This window comes from Lytechinus pictus, chromosome 16 (genome assembly GCF_037042905.1).
Source record: "Lytechinus pictus isolate F3 Inbred chromosome 16, Lp3.0, whole genome shotgun sequence".
In the NCBI taxonomy this organism is placed as follows: Eukaryota; Metazoa; Echinodermata; class Echinoidea; order Temnopleuroida; family Toxopneustidae; genus Lytechinus; species Lytechinus pictus.
Window position 1 is genome coordinate 10571234 of NC_087260.1, and position 18440 is coordinate 10589673.

General features: G+C 37.4%; 1 protein-coding gene across 1 annotated transcript; it reads right to left on the reverse strand.

The window, feature by feature from the left end:
* Positions 1-1183: 1183 nt before the first annotated feature.
* LOC135157062 (protein dissatisfaction-like) lies at positions 1184-11912 on the reverse strand. Its single transcript, XM_064111535.1, has 3 exons — positions 11523-11912; positions 9226-9459; positions 1184-2805 (listed from the first exon to the last, which is right to left on the reverse strand). The coding sequence occupies exons 1-3, from the start codon at positions 11524-11526 to the stop codon at positions 2330-2332; spliced, it is 714 nt and encodes a 237-aa protein (XP_063967605.1). The 5' UTR covers positions 11527-11912; the 3' UTR covers positions 1184-2329.
* Positions 11913-18440: the final 6528 nt, after the last annotated feature.

Sequence of the window (18440 nt, forward strand, 5' to 3'; positions counted from 1 at the left end):
ACTCGTTTCCGAGTAACACTGACTCAGTACTGAGTCATTTTCAGCTGATGTGACACCATTCCGAGTCAAATCCATTCGGAATCTAAGTCATTTGACTTGGAATACAGTTGACTCTCAGCTGTTCAGAGTCAAATTTGACTCCGCAGACATATGCGCTGCCCAGTCCCTTTTACACTTCAAGGAAACGCTGCCTTGATTTGCCCCTTTAGGAAATTGGCAACAATCTTCCACTTAGGTGTGTTTCGGGCCGAGTTGAATTGTGGCTTGCCGCGTTGGAGAAAGGGAGCATATTTGAATGCTTCGCAGTTATTTTGTTTCATTGCTTTCTTTTCAAGATGAGAATTCTTAAGAATACAAATGGGTTTAAATCTGTGATACTGAATGTGATACTGAATGCATTTTCACTTTACCTTTCGGAAAAGGAGAGAGAGGAGAAATACACCTAGCGGGTTTCCCAAATACTGCATCCGGAAATGAATTATTGGCCTGAAATTAATATTTGTTGGATAAAATATTAATGCTGTGCAACTCTCACCTAATGTTTGGTGAATCTTACTTTATATAAAACGTGTTTTCACCTCACATTGTAAAAATGGAACATTAATTCTGGCACTAGAAGGTGTCCCTCAAGAAATACTCCCAGAGGTGCTGAGATTACACCCTAGAGTTTTAACTGATCACCAAAGAGTGTTAAAGTAATAATCAACTGTAATTCAACACCGGTGTATGACTAGTGTGGTCATGTATGAACGCTTGTTAACATGTATTAACACCGGTGCTGTGTACATTCTAAAATAAGAACAGTCCTGGGTCGGTGTGCACTAGGAACCGGGTCTGCCTGTGCCACACCCCGAATCGGTTATATAAGGTCCGATCTGATTATTACCAAATTATTATTAAAAAAAAGCGTAACGGATCATTTTCCCCTTGACCAGATTTGTTAACGGTAATATAAGATCAATCCATTTAAATAGGTTTGATTGATCAATGTTCGTTTATTAACATGATTTAACAGGGGCGGCGCCCACATATTTTTATAGTGGGAGAATGAGCTGTATGTGACGTCATATTATTTTTCAGTTGAATAACGAAAGAATGTTGAATTGATTCATAAGACTAAGACCTCTTAGTTTTATACTCTTCTACTTTGGTTTCCTTTTCCTTTTCTCCTCTTCTTTTCTTTCTATGCCACTACCTGGAAAATCGTTATATAAGGGAGTGGTTGGTCCTTTCCCCCCAGGTGGGCCGCCCCTGCTTTGTATTAATGGATATATCAACATAATTTATGACTATCAATGCTCTTATGATTATTTTGGGGATATTACAAAGTAGAAGGTAAGAGCTTTAATCAAGTTCCAAAATTATTTTTCTTCTCTCTCGTCAAGTTGTGTAATTTTATTTTTGACCTCACTTTCACTCACGTAACTATTAAACTTCCACTTTCATATTTCCATCACACTTGCATACACTGTTGGAAAAATTATCCTTAAAATAAAAGAAGTTCCTGCAGCAGAGTCTCGAGAACACCTGTAATCTTACCAGATTGCGTAATCTTACAGAAAATTGGTATTTGGTGTATGTAATCTTACAAATTTCCTTAAATAAAACACCCTTTTCCCCTTTTTAAACAGACCTGTTCCGTTAAATTGCTGAAAATTTCCTGTTTTATGAATTTATAGAATGATTCTGTTATTGCTTTCTGCAAAATCTTCTTTTTTTCTGTAAAATCACGTTTTTTTTTAACAGTGTATACAATCATGAACATTTGAATGAATTCATAAAAACAATTAATTTCCTCATATTGTCGTTTATATCGACACCCTATATATTATCATGATTATGTGACCGACGACTGAAACAAAATATTCCTTTGGTTCTAGAAATTTAATTTCATTATGTAGTCTGAAAATATAAATTAAAATAAATCGTCATCACTTAATCATAAACCAGGGGCAGTACAGTCATTTCGAAATAATTTATTTTATACAGTATGAATTTCATACACATTCTAAAAACGAAATAAGCTTAATCATTAAAAAAATATTCGAAAAATTGAAAAAAGGAAAGGACTGAAAATGCTTAAAACATGAATTACTGTTTTGATAATTAACAAATGAATTAAATTAAATTAATCATAATTAATAGGTATCGTCAAATACAAGTACACAGTGTTTATTTTCAGTTAAAATGTCACTATAAGACCTTCTTTTGGGGGGAAAGATTTTGCAATTGATTTTAAGAGAAAGAAACACAATGTGTTTTATGGAATAATCTGGGGTAAGGTTTTTTTAATTTTGTGTCGGGGGATTTATAGGAAAGATTTCTTTATTCACATACCTGTGTTATCATCTGATCTCATGGCTGCAGCTTGAGTCAGGTGAGCTGCTGCAGCGCTCTGGGGAGAGAACACGGCGAGGTGCCGCTCAATGCCAGCACCACCCTCCGCTCTTGCTGCGGCTGCTGCTGCCGCCGCAGCGGCCGCCACGGGTGGGAGGTGCAGCGAGAGATGTAATCCCGGGAAGTGGGCGTGGCTCGCCAGGATTGGTACACGCCCACCGTGCCCATTTCGCACAGGCACGACCCGAAAAGCGCTCCCACTGGGAGGCATGGAGTCGAGGTCGGCAGCAGCGAAATGGGCGTGTTTGTGTTGGTTAGTGTTCCACGGTTGGAATGGGCGGAAGGAGGTCTTAGAGCCGCCGCCGCCAGCCCGGCGGAGATCAGAGGGGCGTCCGCTGGCCGAGCAGTGACCCGGTTTAACCTGTTGCTGTGGTTTCTTCTTCCGAGGCCCCCTTTCTTCTTGGACGGCTGTATTGAAGAAAAAAAAAACATAAATTTTGTAAAATGGTCCTGATTTCGACAACCATGCATGGATCAAGGGAAGATCATGCTACCTTCATGCCCAACTTACTAAGAAACATTTAAAACCGCTTGGTGCCCTTTCATGGAGCTGCATGTTCGCAAAGTTACGCAGGGGGCTAACCATGCAAAAATCACAATCATAATTACGTTTTTGTACATGGTTATGGAAAAAAGTGGGGGCTGGAGCCCCCAGCGGCGAGTAATATATTTTTAATCTATAATTTTAATCATGTTGCTATTAAGAAAATTTCCCTTTAATCTGTACATGTAGGCTAAGCTAAACACCCCTGAAAATATTCTAGTGATGCGACCTCCCTTGTTTGCTCCAATGTTTTCAACTTTAACGAAGTTATTATGCTTATCGTCTTCGCGTTTATTTGGCTTCACATTGGCCTCAATAACGCCTGCATGGCTTCGGTTTCATACGAAACTTTGATGCATTATATTAATCAACATGATGAAGGCTAGAAACCTACAATAACTACGCAACAGAATATTAATAAAAGGAAAAAAACATAAAAATACATTTTGAATGTTTCGCAATTATTGTGACCATGCACTGTCTCTTTTATAACACCGAGTACTAAACATTTAATAAAGATCGGTTTTCATGAAATGTTAAAAGCGTATGAAATATGGAAATAAGGGCATGAGGCGTCGACTCATTTCTGACTGATAATTTTTTTTTTAAATCACATGCAGTACTTGTTCACGAGAACTATAACTGTCACCCTCTCTTCTACACTGCAAAAACTCCGGTGTTGATTTAACACCAGCCCGGAATCTATATATGTCCACACCAGAGAAGTATTGAAACAACACCAGTTTGGAATCAAACCGATGCTGTTTTAATACTAATTGGTGTTGTACATGTTGTATAACACATATCTGGTGTTATAGACCAAAACGAAACCGGTGTTGTTTAACACATCTCTGGTGTGGACATATGTAGATTCCTGGCTGGTGTTAAATCAACACCAGAGTTTTTGCAGTGTATAGATGGTAATTTGTAAAAGTATATTATGTTTCGTGATGTTGTGCTATTATTCGACTCGGAATCGCGTCAGTCGGGAGTCATATTCCATAATTGTACACGTCACGGTATTGTTTGCCAATTGGAGGATCGCTGAATGACAATTTGCCTAATTTCACTACTATCTTGGTTTTCCTATTTTGAATGAAAGTTTTCGGAATAGCCCTTCTCTATAAATGTATACATATATTTCATGAAAAAATACATTGGGTTTGATTTCTCTGATATCACAGAAAGAATATTATGAGATTTTGTTTTGTTTGTATGCGCGCTCTCATAGCTCATTATTGACTTTATTATATTATGATTATATAAAAATAAAACTTGCTCGTATCGAAATAAGTTACTCATCCCTAGATACGAGCATTCGGTATAATTTATTGAAACGTGTGCACAGCTTAATTCGTAAGATATACCATGAGACAAATCTACATATAGCAGACAGTTCAACTCGCTTTATTTCGCGCCTGTGCTGTTAACGCGCAATTTGACTCGAAGCGACAGGTCTGGAATCTAAGCTATATATGGCGGAAGATCAGCAAAACGCACAAACTCATGAGTGTGAGTGTTGGGTCAACAATGTTTTACTATACTAAAAACTGTTGTCCATCAATGACCCCAGAGACTACACTATTTTCCCTATACCTTCAGTCTCGAAGAATGGTATTAGGCATGTAGTCTCAAAGTCATGACGAGGCGATAGTTTTGATATTACCCTTATGATCAGTCAGTATTTATATAATATACCACGTGGCTCAATTTAAACCAATCGTATAACCAGTTTCTTAGAAAGTAAGTTAGCTCCAATTACAACATGCATAATAATTGTCAGATAATGCATTATTTACATATATTCTTTTTACAAAGACCTTGCTGGCAAATTGAATTTCTAGGAGAGTGAAGAACAACTTTTTTTCCAATAACAAAAACATCAAGACGGCTGTAGGCCTATAATACTTTATTTAGTTGTAGGAGGAACCCTCAAATAGGCAATACTATTGCGACACACCCGGCGGTATTTGGGAGCGACGGCCATAATAACCCCACCGACGTCTGATTCTCCGAAGATTTTTTTTTTTTCATTACAGCGTGCCAACCCCTCTTGTGACGACAGCAGCAAGACAGAGGTGTGAGGAGGGGGCGCGCCATGGTGTGAACGGTTGTACACAAGTCGGTTGTATACCAGTACACCATTTAATAATTCTGACCTGGTAAAAAATAGATTGTGCCTGTCCCCGAAAGGAAATGTAATAATAAACCACCGACCGTTTACAGGGCGCAGGGAGGGCTGGGAATGGCTGACTACATCATATGAGATGGCGTTTAGGGCCAAGACGGCCGTTGTCGTGGCGTAAAAAACGCCTCAATTCACGATTAGCGCGACGAAACCGGATACAGTTAATGCAGCGGCTGTGTAAATGTCGCCGGGGCAAGACCGGCTTTGTTGCCCACAGCACTGGTATGGTGCCTCGGCTAATACTGATAATGACAACATGTGCTGTATATATTGGACCTTGTTGGTTTCGCTCGAACTGTTCTCATTTCGGTGATTTTGTTCAGTTTACTTATTTCACGTTCATCGACAAAAGCCGCCCGTGCCCGGCGCACGCGTCGATGTCAATGGCCACTTATGGCGAACAATAGCGGAGCCCAACCCGTCCACAAATACTCGCCGACCTTTTTACAGCGCAACCTCTTCATTGCCGGCTTGTATCCTAATAACTGCATCGTTTCGAATCAAACTTCCCTCATTGTTCTGCTGGTGTATCAAATTATCCACGACCCTCTGAAGAGGCGAGGGGTCCTCCAAACTCCGGCCTTGTTTACAACCACCAGCGCAGGCCAAATTACATTTCACAATTCTCTTTTTTTTTTCAATTCAAAAGATTGTTTGCTCACCAACGGCAGGTATCTGGATAAAGGGATGGACGGAGTCGCTTCGACTCGCGCGTCAATGCGTGCGCACGCGAGTTGCGGCTTAACCACTTGGCTTAACCCAAAACTGCGGAGCGCGCCATGAGCTTATTAAACACGGGTTGATTTTTAGACTCCAAAACAGAGCCTAAAATATGGATATCTTGAAGAAGTCTTAACATCTATTGTGTATCGACCACGTGTAAGTCGCACCCTTTTACAAAATTCTGTTCTGGTGACGGCGGACCTTGCACAAGTCTCGAAATAAAAGAAGCGTTTCTTGTTACACATTTGACTTTGGTTTGTTGGATACCGCCTGTTTAACCAAGAGTCAGCGCGCAATGTTCTTCTTACAGTCGTGTGTTTGGTAAAATTACGGGTATTGTTCGAAAGAATTCTGAGCAAAGGCTGTGTCGAAATCCCTGCAATAACAAGGAAATCTATTAGTATCGAACGTCAAAGAACACTGCTCGAAGTTTTAGGGGCAGTCAGTGTTAAATTTGCGACATGTTTTGGCTCTATGTCAGAGTATGTGACAGACTACTATGTTCACTGTAAGGGTTGTCATGGTAACGGTATGCCGCCCCCTTTTTTCAGGTGGACGTTGAAATATCACATTGCTTCCGATGATCAATCATATACGGCAAGACAAAATAAAACATTATGAAAGTTTTCATGACGATTTTGGTGTGAATTATTAATGACTAACTTTACAAAAAAAATATGGACAAATAAAATTAGAATTAGGAAGTTAGTCGAAAATGTTTCTTTACTTCCAACTTTGGAAAATAAACTTTTCGAAAAATATAAAAACAAGACCTAAAGACTTCATTGATGTCATTACTACCAGATTATAGCTTTAATGATCGCTAATGAACAAATTAAATCTGTCCAGTCTCCAAGCCAATTATATGCACCAAACAAACTGAAAAATTGCCGAGATGGGTGCGCATTTACTGTTAGCCTTGGGTTACATTTAATGTGGTATAATAAAAGAGTGTAAACTGATTTATCTCTCCATCTTTGCCATGAGAGACCAAGGACACCACAATCTGTTATTGATTATCATTCGCATACATAAATTTTGAAATAATTATGAGGTTAAATATTTTGGTAAAGTCTCACCTAAAATTTAACAAATCTGATTTGAAACCGAACAATACATATAGGCTGGATAAACATTGTTGTTTTTATACGATATTCGCTCAAAGCGGAACGTTCTTTTTTGTAATAGCGCAATACGAGATAGGACATCAGTCCCCAAAACGAAGCCTATTTGCATGAATAATTACACCCCTCGTAAGTGTTTTTCATTGGCGCGTGCCAACTTGATATCAAAAACTTGATAAAAAAAAAAACTTGATAACAAAAACTATTTTGTCAGACAACCATATAGATATTGATATTTCATAAAAAGTTCAATTTGCAGGCTTCTCGAAAGCCGTTATAATTAACTAATATAGGAAAGTTGATACAGCTTGATGTTAACTACATATTTTTGTTATTGGCCTATGGAATTCGATGCAATTGTGCATATTTTAAGCAACAAATATACAGTACTCAGATAACAATATTGATACATTACAGCAGAAGTGAACGCAATACGGATTTATTTTCCACTCGTTTGTCAATCTTGATTAAGCATGTTACACGTCAGCAAATTCATCAATACCAGATTTAATATATATATATATATATATATATATATATATATATATATATATATATATATATATATATATATATAACAAAAATTTTCAAAAAGCATCATCCATAACGCTAAGTGTGATTATAGTGTAGTTCATGAATGATTACAGACCTATTCAACTATTTTAATGCAAATCCCGTGGATATTTTTTTTCTTCAAGAAGTTCAAAACTCAACTTGTTCATGATGTTTTTAAGCTAGTGAGTACTTTGCGCCTACTGGGCTTTTTATAGGTCATTTGATTAAACTGTTTGCCAGTGAATTTAATAGACAACTGTTATAAGCTACTAAAAAAAACTTCCATAATTATGCTTGGCTGAGAATGGATATGGTGAGTAAAATTTCATTTTGTCCTATTAATCTTGTCATGTCCCATTTTAAAGTAATAATCATACTTTTTATTTCGTATACAATACAAGAAACGTTACTTTACACAAATAAATCAATCACAAAATATTGTGTAAATGTATTAGGATTATTACATTCCACGTTCTAAGAAAATTCATGGTCCCATTCTCTGATTGGTTAAAAGTTTATCACGTGATTACTTGTAGTTTGTCCAATCATGCAATCGCCCTGTCGTGTTCTGTATTTTAGTAATCTCTCATCGCAAAAACTCTTTGATTTTAGAACCACAACGAACTTGTCAACGTTTGGAGTTTGCGTAAAACTATAAGCTTGTTGCTCCGAGAGATATCTTGAAAATACGTTGTATACTGTGTGATATTTTACAAGAACCGGTTATATTGAAATAAGCGTGAATAAACGAGCATTAACTATACACGCACAGTCATGAAGAACGCACATGCGTCCAACCAGCAAGTTTAAAGGGCAAACAAACCAACGGGCGTTGTGGCGTGCGCCTGTAATCCAAGCTGTGGGGAAGTTACAAATTGATGCAGAGGTTCGAGGTTCGAGCCCTGGTCATGTCTTTCGGATGGTGACATTAAAGGTCGGTCCCAGACGTAAATAATCATATCTGATTGATACACGTCTGACAAAACTCGAATACACACGCACACACGGCCTTAGAAGCCCCACCTCAAGCCCTAAACTATTAATATCTGGCCAAGTTCAATACCCATAATGCAACATTCTGAACAGTGTAGTCTTGAGATAATAGACCCACTTGAATGGTAAAACATTAATTAACTTCTCAATATAATCATATCACAATAATTATGTTATCATGAAGCAAAACATGTACATGAACCATTCATCTAAATAAACATTTTATTTTATGTAAACAAATTATTATTGACTAATAGTATTTATCCTCTGTTTTACTAATAATTGTTTCAATAGTATACTTTAAGACTAGCCATTTATAACACACAATCAATGAGAGACAACATGCAGTTCACTTCCCCTTTAAGATTGAACTTCCCATGTAACCTTCATGTCTCGTTCATACCCATACACATCAAGAACTGTGCAGGTGCTTTGTTTGTTAACATTAAGAACCACACCAGTCAATTTCGGTCCGGTGTTAGTTCAACGCCTTTGGTGTTATTACAACACATTACTTTTACACGCTGCGGTATTATGATCAATCTCTACGGTGTAGTTTAACACCTTGGGGTGTGGTCGTCTAGGGACACCAACTGGTGTGCTTATGCCATTCCACCTTCTTGCGATCCAAGACTATTCAGACGAAGAGAAGTTACAAGAACAAGAACTATAACTGGCGCGAAGCGCTTTGTCAATCTCACCTGATTTGTTCATGTTGACCGCGAAGCACTTCTTGAGCCGACAGTACGGGCACCAGTTCCTCCGCGCCTTGTCCACCAGACAGTTGCCCTTGCCAATGCAGGTGTAACGCATGTTCCTCCTGATGCTCCGCTTGAAGAAGCAGCTACAGCCGTCGCAGCAGTAGACGCCGTAGTGTTTGCCGTAGCTTTTATCGCCGCACACCTTGCACGGGACGGGGTTCGGTAAAGTCCGACCTGGATGAGATATGAAAGAAAAACGATTACTTTCAATGTCATTCTCTTAATACAAACTGTTGCTATCTATCAAACTATCCATCCACCCATTCACCCACCCTATCTATCTATATATACATCTATCTACTCTTTATTTATCTGTCTATCTATCTAACTAGACACATCCCAACTGAGCAATCTCTCTATCTATCTATCTATCTATATCCATATATCTTATCTGTGTTATCTGCCCATCAATCTAAATAAATACCCCCCATCAATCAAGTATATAGCATTTCGAGGTTCGATAAGGTCTCTCCTAGATAACAAATTAAGAAAAATAAAACGAGACTTCTTAATTTCACTCTCTTATTATCTCTCATTTTAGAGACCAAAGTTTTTTTTAAATCCAACAAATTTTTAAAACATATTACAGCTTAATTCGCGTACTGGCTCAAACAAATAAGCGAACAGCAGTAACACTTAATACATTATGGCATTTCATTTGAATATATTAATTTACCGAAATTTTCGACTGCAATCCACCGTCCTCGTCACAAGTTTACAAACCTAGACTTGACTTCTAATTATAGGATTTAAATCTTATAATTGGAATAGTCCCCAAGACCAGTCCGACCTTGTTGGATTTATTCCAATTAATTCACAACGCAAGATGCAAAATCACTAATCGATTTCTAATGATCAGCTCCGCATTGCATTTGGTTGATCAATTCTAACTTTCGAAAATAAATTTTGACTTTCACTTGCAGCAAGCAGACCAGCAATTGTTTTGTGATTGATTTTCGGACATAAAATTAATAACTTGTTTTTAGTTATAGGCCTATTCTAGGAATATCCCCCTTTGAATGACGGGAAAGATCTAGCATTTGCGGGGCAGTTTGGTTAAAGTGATTCAAATCAATACTCTGGAAAATAGGCCAATGTGAAAAAAACGTAACGGAGGAGTAACGGGGAAACATGGCAAAAGGATATTGATTTATGATGAGAAAATATCAGAATGAAGATATCTCTCTCTAATAGGGCCATTGTTTCGCTCATGATAATCGTTTCTGTTCCGTTTATGATAACCCATAGGAACTAGGCAAGACAGCTTTTTTTTCTTTTTGCTGGTTAACACCAAGCTGGTATATAAAAACCTACTATAAGTTTGTTATAGAATCATGAAAAATATTTTGCCCAAAAACTCTTAAGATCACTTTCTTATCTGCTTGTCAAATGAATAGATTTTTGCAGGGGGTGGTTTTAGTCGATTGACTTAAGACCAATCATTGTGAATACATTGCAGAAAATATTCACGAAATTCACTGTTTGTATTCAGAAGCTGTGTGAAGTTTTGAGGTAAGAGCTGCGTTACAGAGTAAAATCTAATTTGATTTACCTCGTACATATCTATATCTCAAGAAATATTGAAAACAATTAATAATGATAATACTACTTTATCATGAATAAGACAAGTCATGCCAATGATATAAATCCTTGAAACAAAATCGAATCACACATTATTATGAATCTACGCAACATAAAGTCAAATTTTTACAATAAAAATTCGTCTCTGTTTTTGAGAACTTGAATAAAAAAAAATTATACTTCTTTCAAACCTGTTGAACAAATGACTCACTTTTATTAAAATGAAATCAATTTTGACATGTAAGTTGAAAATGAATTTTTATACTATTAAATTCTTGAACAATGTAAATCGTCAGATCACAGTGCTTTGATGGTTGTATACTTTACTTAAGTGCAATTTATTAACTTCCATGCGACCAATAACAATATCCATGATATCTTTGTCAAAATGATGATTTGTATAATGGTTTTCGTTGTGTTGTTCATTTTTCTCTTTTCTCAGTCATTTACTAGTATATTGTATTGAATTCGTAAATTTCTTAATTGTTTTTATATTCAGATTTTTGGCGATTATCACACCATGAATGTCTTTTCCAAGTCTTCAAGATTATTTGAAAAAAAAACACAACCGAAGTTTTAAAAAAGTTATCATTCTCAAATGGTGTTTCAGTAAGAATACCATCAGGTAGAAGTGGTAATTAATAAAATATGCTTACCCATGTTGTTATTTAGAAAATTAATCCTGCACTTGTGTTTATATCAAGATTTGCAAAAAAAATCCAGCGAGGAAGTCGCAAAAGTTGAAAGAAGTTGAAATTCGCAGAAAAACTCTGATAGCATTCAACAAAGTAGTAGGGCGTCCCCGAAATCTCGCTGTCATTTGAAGTTGTTAACAGACGATAGGATCAGATGTATGGAAACGTCTTCTCTAGGAAATGAGAAATTGATGATAAAACCCTTCTTAGTCAAAGAGGTGGAAAGACGATGAAGCGAGCAGTCTGTGGTGTCGGCAGGCGATCGCAAATTTATAACGCTCCGGCTTGGGTTGAGATTTTCCCGCGCGTATGGCAGTGTATGTAGGGTGGCGTCCTCCTTCGCTCTGTGGCGTCGTGATCCGCAAGTCAAGGCGATATACATGACTCCCAACTACTTTTCCATTTGCTTATCCCGAAACCATGCATGCGAAGGGTTGGGAAGATTAAGGGACGTTGGTAAGAAGCGCTAGTCGCATCTTTCTTATTTCCTCTTCCAACACCCCCGCCCCCCATCTCTATCTCTCCCTCCCTCGCTCTTTTCCGCTTCCTCCCTTTTTCTTTAAGATTTCTTTATTTTGTGCAACCATGGCTATCGTTTTACCGGGAGTTGGTTTTACTGAAAGGCATGTATTTTATACAAAGCGGTGACAGCACCTGGGGAGGGGCAAATGCCCCTCCTTCAATTAGAACCCCCCCCCCCTCCGGCTCCCCATCTCAACTCCTTATCATTTGGCGGTACACGATAAATTTTCCTCATCTTCCCACCCCCCCCCCCCATTTTCTCTTTGCCCTCAATTTCCCCCTTTTACTTTTAAAATTCCGGTGCCGCCATTGATTTAAAGGCGTGAAGGTGCAGAGAGAAATATAGAGAGAAGGAGAGAGAGAGAGAGAAAGAGATGGTGAGATGGAGGGGGAGAGAGGGAGTGGAATGGGAGAGCAAAGGAAAGAAGTGATTTGCTGAAGCTGTTTTCGTCAATGGACGAAAGTTTTCATACTATGGGGCGGTCTGAATTATGCGGATCTCGCTTTTGTTGTTACACCCTCCGGACATTAATGCAAACCGATTATCATCTATCGCCACCCCCCCCCTCCCCCTTCACGCCCGTGAGTCTGTGTGGGGGTGTAGGAATGTGACCCCCACCCCATTCACTCTCTCTCTCTCTCTATCTCCCTTATATCTCATCTCCCTCCGACAAAGAAAATATGACTAGTGAGATTATACTTAGAAAAATAAAGAAAAAATCCGATCTCTGTGGTCTAGTGGTTAAGACACCGGCGTTCTAAGCTGGAGGCCCGCGTTCGATACCCGGCGGAGACATTTTTTCGGCCTCACCAAAGCTCATAGCTTTGACTGCAATGTATAAATCCAGATGTCAATGATATCATAATCCTACAAGGGTTACATCAATTGTTTCAAAATGCCTTTTCAATAATTTAGAATATAATTGTTTAAGAAATACTCTTAAGTATCAATTCTTAAGGACGTTCCACAGTTAAAATGAAGTCCATGTCATTTTCACCAAATTTTCCAGAGAGTTACTTTGGTATCTATGCATTATGAAAATGCAAAAAATGATATAGGTTATGTGCTTATCTTTTTTCTACGGGTCTTCAAATTAGCCGTATTTGAATGATATGCAATTTTGCGCAATGAAGATAATTATGCCTCTTTTAGACCTCACGAATTCACCAAATGAGTTTAAATCATCTTTACTCAGTGGATACCGCATCAAACTTCATCAAATTTTCAAGATATATAACAAAGTGTATATCAAAGTTAGAGAAAGTCTTTTAATTGGTAAAACTATATCTATTTGGAGTCAGCAGCGCCCTCATTTGTCAAGAATGGTGCAAAAACTCAGAAAAAAACAAATCTTCAAAGACGTGCATAATGAAAAATCCATGTCATTTTCATCAAATTCGGCTAAATTTTAGAGGAATGCATATCAAATGTGTAGGGAAGTTAAAAATATGGGGTCCATGTGCTCGTTTTATAACTATGAGTGTCCAAAGGGATGCGAGTTGGCATGAAAATCGCCTAAAATGCACCGAAAACAAGCAACATGTATAATACCGTCTAAAATGCAAATGGTTTCATATTTCGCTACCAAACATTCAAAATCCATGTCATTTTCATCATACTTTCCGGATTTGTAAAATAATATATTCTAAAGAATTTAAGCCATTTAAACTATGGGGTTCATGTGCTCGTTTTCAAATTATTCCTGTCCAAAGTATTGCGAGTTGGCTTGAAACAGCCCAAAATGCGCCGAAAACAAGCAAAAGTCTGTTAGTACCGTCTAAAACATGTAAAATACGAATGGTTTCGTAGTCTTGCTCCCAAACATTGGAAATCCTTGTCATTTTCATCATACTTTGCACATAGATACTTTAGCACGTGAATATTCCAAATATGCAAACATTAACATGGGTTCATGTGCTTGATTTTTTGCTGTAGAGCTTCAAAGTTAACCCAAATGGATGTTCTTAAGAATTGCGCATTCAAAAGAATTTGGCATTTTTAGACCTCACGAGATCACAACAATGAGTTTAAAGCTCTATTACTCAGTCAAAATCCATGAAAATTTCATCAAATTTTGCAATATGATTAATAATTGTATCCTTAAGATGGATAATCTATTTATTTTGCTTTCAATTGTTCGATAATTTAAGTCTAACAGCACTTTCAGTTCTTAGAAATTGCGCTAAAGATAACAAATACTCAACCTCAAAAATTTCAAATTTCAATAACAAACTTGAGAAGTAAAAGAAATGCTGCACTTTATTCAAAACCCATGTCATTTTCACCAAAATTTGCAAAGTTGTAGAAGAAGGTATACCTAAGAGGCGCAAACCTTAAAAAATATTGGTTCATGTGCTTGTTTTCAAACTATCAGCACTCTTATTAGAGCAAATGTGCTTCTTAAAACACCCCCAAAACGCGCCAAAAGCTTTGTATCTGTGTGAGGAAAAATTCCGAACCACTCTACCATTCATTCAAACTCGGGGTCATATTCATCACACTTTGCAGCACTACAGAGAAAAGTATTTTGAAATTGTAGAGGAATAAAAAAAATGTTCCATGGAATAATTCCAGTTTATTAGCTTCATAAAATAACACATCGGATCTGCAGTTAGTGCAGATTATAGGAGTAAAATCAGCTCACATACGTACAGCTGATTAATCACCAGTTCATCCATTGTGACGTCAGCGCGCAGAGTGTAAAATATACGCAGATCATGATGCGCACAAACATAACTGTGGAACGTCCTTAAATAAATTTCATTAAAAAGGGATTTGCAATTGTGTTTTCTGACTCATATAGGATTATGATATCATTGGCATCTGGGTTCATTCATTACAGTCATGCCTTAATTTGGCGCAAATCAAAATGTACGTACATCGCTGCAAATAATACCTCCTGATCATCCAAGCGTTAACACATACCACATAAATATGGTATCAAATCATTTAGGAGAAATACCCCTTCCAGCAATATATTAATGCGTTAATGACATAATTTTTTCATCAAATTGGGGATTTGTGAGGTGTCAAGGGTTACGCAAACATCATGTTGAAAATAAAATTCGACATTTAAAATGTTTTTAATGAGCATTTGCCATTTTATCCAGTTATTTATTTCTTGCGTCAACAATTGCGATATATCAGAAAGCTTTTAGGGCTATATGACCACTGCGTATTCTTTTTTTTATTATTGTTATTATTGACGATTTCATTAAGAAAGATGACGTGTAAGAATGTAATGACTATTTAAATGTGAAAAATGGGTCTCATGCATCTGAAACCTAAGCAAGTACGTCAACATGGATGGCTTCCTCTATATGTCTTAAATCAATGATTAAAAAAGACTTTCTTAGATGCCACAAACAATCGGATAATTACACCATGTAGTTTCGTCAGAAATGAAGTCAGTGCTGTTCGTGATGGGTGGTGGGTGATGCGCGATGGATAGAACGGCACAAGTGGTATGACGGCGACACACGGCTTCTCGCTCTCTGATCTATCGCACCGAGCATCCCCCCTTCAAATCGCTAATTCTGTTTAATCAGTTGCTCAATCGATAAGCACTATTCGCCATAAAAACGGCAAGAAAATGGTACAGGGAAAGAAGAAAATGAGGAAGAGCATTCGTGAGAGGTGGGAGAGGGGGAGAATATGGAGAGGTAGATCTATAAAGCTTCTCGAATCGTTTTAAACCTTCAGGGAGGGAGTGCGAATAATAGCGCATCCATCATCATACCGGTTAATACATGACGTTTATTTAATGTCGATCTTTCTGTCGTATTGTTCGCGCTCGTGTAGCGATGGTAATTTGTCAAACTCCATCGGGATGAAAGATTCATCTTTTGATGCGATCTCTCTCTCTCTCCCTCTCTCATTCCATCTCGAGTCAAGATGATGTATCGAAGTTTACCAAGTCATCATCAAATCAGACGTCGTGTGCAAGAGAATCTTACCCAATTGATTTCTTTCTTCCGTTTCTCTCCCCTTTTTATCCATTCCCGTATTTCCATCTCCCCATCTCTGTCTCTGTCTTGACCCCTCTTTATTTATATCGTATTGGTAGGATTAGGGGTCCCCCCCCCACACACACACGCACACACACACACACCCTCCCACACACACACTTCCGCTCCTCCTTCAGGAAATAAAAAATAAATAAATAAATAAACAAGAATAAGAATAAGAACAGAAAGATAAAGAATAGAGAAAATGTTAAAATATGATAATCATAAACTTATAGTCACAATAATCACAATGATAATGATTACAAAAGAAAGAAAGAAAATATGAAATATAATAGAATGAAAGATCATGATTATTCTCTAAAATAATAAATATTCTTATCTTGTTAGAATTCTGAACATAACCATTTTCATGGAATACATTGCATACATTGGCGGTTTGAAATAAATCAAAATGATATCACTTTTTTTACCTTGATTCGTAGTATTTTCTTCAATTCCCATCAAATTCATTTTAATATCACTCTGGCTGATTTAAGTAATTAATAACACGAGATTGATGACTGGATTTTGTCGAGAACATTTACTACTTTATGAACATAATCCATCAATGCATGAGTAGTGTTTTGCTTTTCGCGAACATCAGATAAAATATTATGCATTGATAACAGTTCTAACGTATATTTTTCAAGGATATTAGAAACGGTTGAATAAAGAGAAATACGCTCTTAAGATGTTGGGCAACATAGTGTCCACACAACAATTGGTTAAAAAATATATATTCAACTCTGGGAAGTTTTCAACCAATACTGTGTAGTTTTCTCCCAAAGCACACATTATTGGTTTAAAACTACCCAGAATGGGATAAAGTTTTAAACAATTGAAATGTGGACAGTACGTTGCCCAACATTTTTAAGAGTGTAGGTCGGTATTCCGACATCCAATTTATCGCTTTTTAATTAAGGAACTACCTTGGCTTTTTTCATTTGGTTTAGAACTGCACCAGTTTATAAGGAATGATTCAAATATGCACCAACGCTATGCAGCAGGGCAACAATAAAATTTATTAGAGATTTTAAGATAAATGTATTAATTTCATCAAAGCCAAGACTTTTCTCATATTTCAATCCAGATACAACTTCTTGATATAAGTTGGAGCAAAAGAATATTGAACTTGGTTTGTGGGATGCAGAAATTGTCAGTCAAACTTTTCATCCGAGGATTGAGATAGATAAACGCGTGACCCGACCATTTTCGAGAAAAGGGCCCCTAATAAATTCCCGAAACTTCGGGTCCATTTTACCCGATCATACGATAATTTAGTATAATTTAAAAAAAAAAACCTTTTGGGAATTCAGGGTGTCCTTTTCTCGAATGATCGGGTAAGTCGGACCCGAGGTTTCGGGAATTGAGTGGATCCTTTTCTAGAATGGTCGGCTTCGCGATTGCCCGACCCGACGCTACAACCCGATGTTATATGACACAAGACATTAATTCTCGGTTAAGTTCATGGCGTGTGGAACCTTCCATGTGTTTTGAATCATATGAAAAAAAAACGCTACCCCACCCCCATCTTTCCGGTCATCTGTTATGAAACCATAGCCGTTTAATAAAAGTTTGTGTGATTCACGAGAAAGCCACGTTTCCGTGAGTCCAATTTAAAGTTGAATGAAAGCAGTTGGAGTAAACACTCATTCCATGAGAAAATTTGTTAAAAAAAGTTAATTATCACCCTCATCATCCTAGATCTGAAACAGTTACTTAACCTGAACTTTGTGATATCATGAAATCTAAGCTGAAAAAGATAACACTAAAGACGCCAACACATGCAGATACAAGCACACATCAGCACGTGGGATACTGTATCATTATATTTCTGGGGGAAAAACCCGACAATTTGGTAAAATGTCGGGCTTATTTTGCTTTTTTTTCTCGGCAATAACACAATTTCTTCCAGAATCCTGTGGCATTAATTTTGTATTCGTACAAACCAGAGGCGTCGATCCTGGGGGGGCAGGGGGGCGATCGCCCCACCAATGAAAATATTGGGGGGGGGCAAACATATCGTTTTGCCCCCCCCCCCAATAATTCCGCATGTGCAACTAAAAAAAATAAGATTGTAATGCTACACTGAAATCAGCTAGCGAAATTGAGATACCAACTCGATTTTGATTTAAAATAGTGCTCAAAATGTCTGCTTTTCAAATTGGAATATAAAAATTTTCAGCTCGCGCTTCGCGCTCGCATCATTTCTGTGAAACCCTTACTTTTCATGAATAAATAGGTGAATAGAATGTCCCGTTTTCAGTTCTAAACCTCAAAAGAACTCCCGCTTCGATTTGCAATAATCTTTTGTTGGATGTATATCTTGTTCTTTATTAAAAGCGTCCA

Bases quoted from the DNA above. Each gene is read 5' to 3' on its own strand.
- LOC135157062 (XM_064111535.1), bottom strand. The intron at 2,806-9,225 runs GTGAGATTGACA...TCTTCAATACAG, and splicing joins GGTCAACATGAACAAATCAG to CCGTCCAAGAAGAAAGGGGG.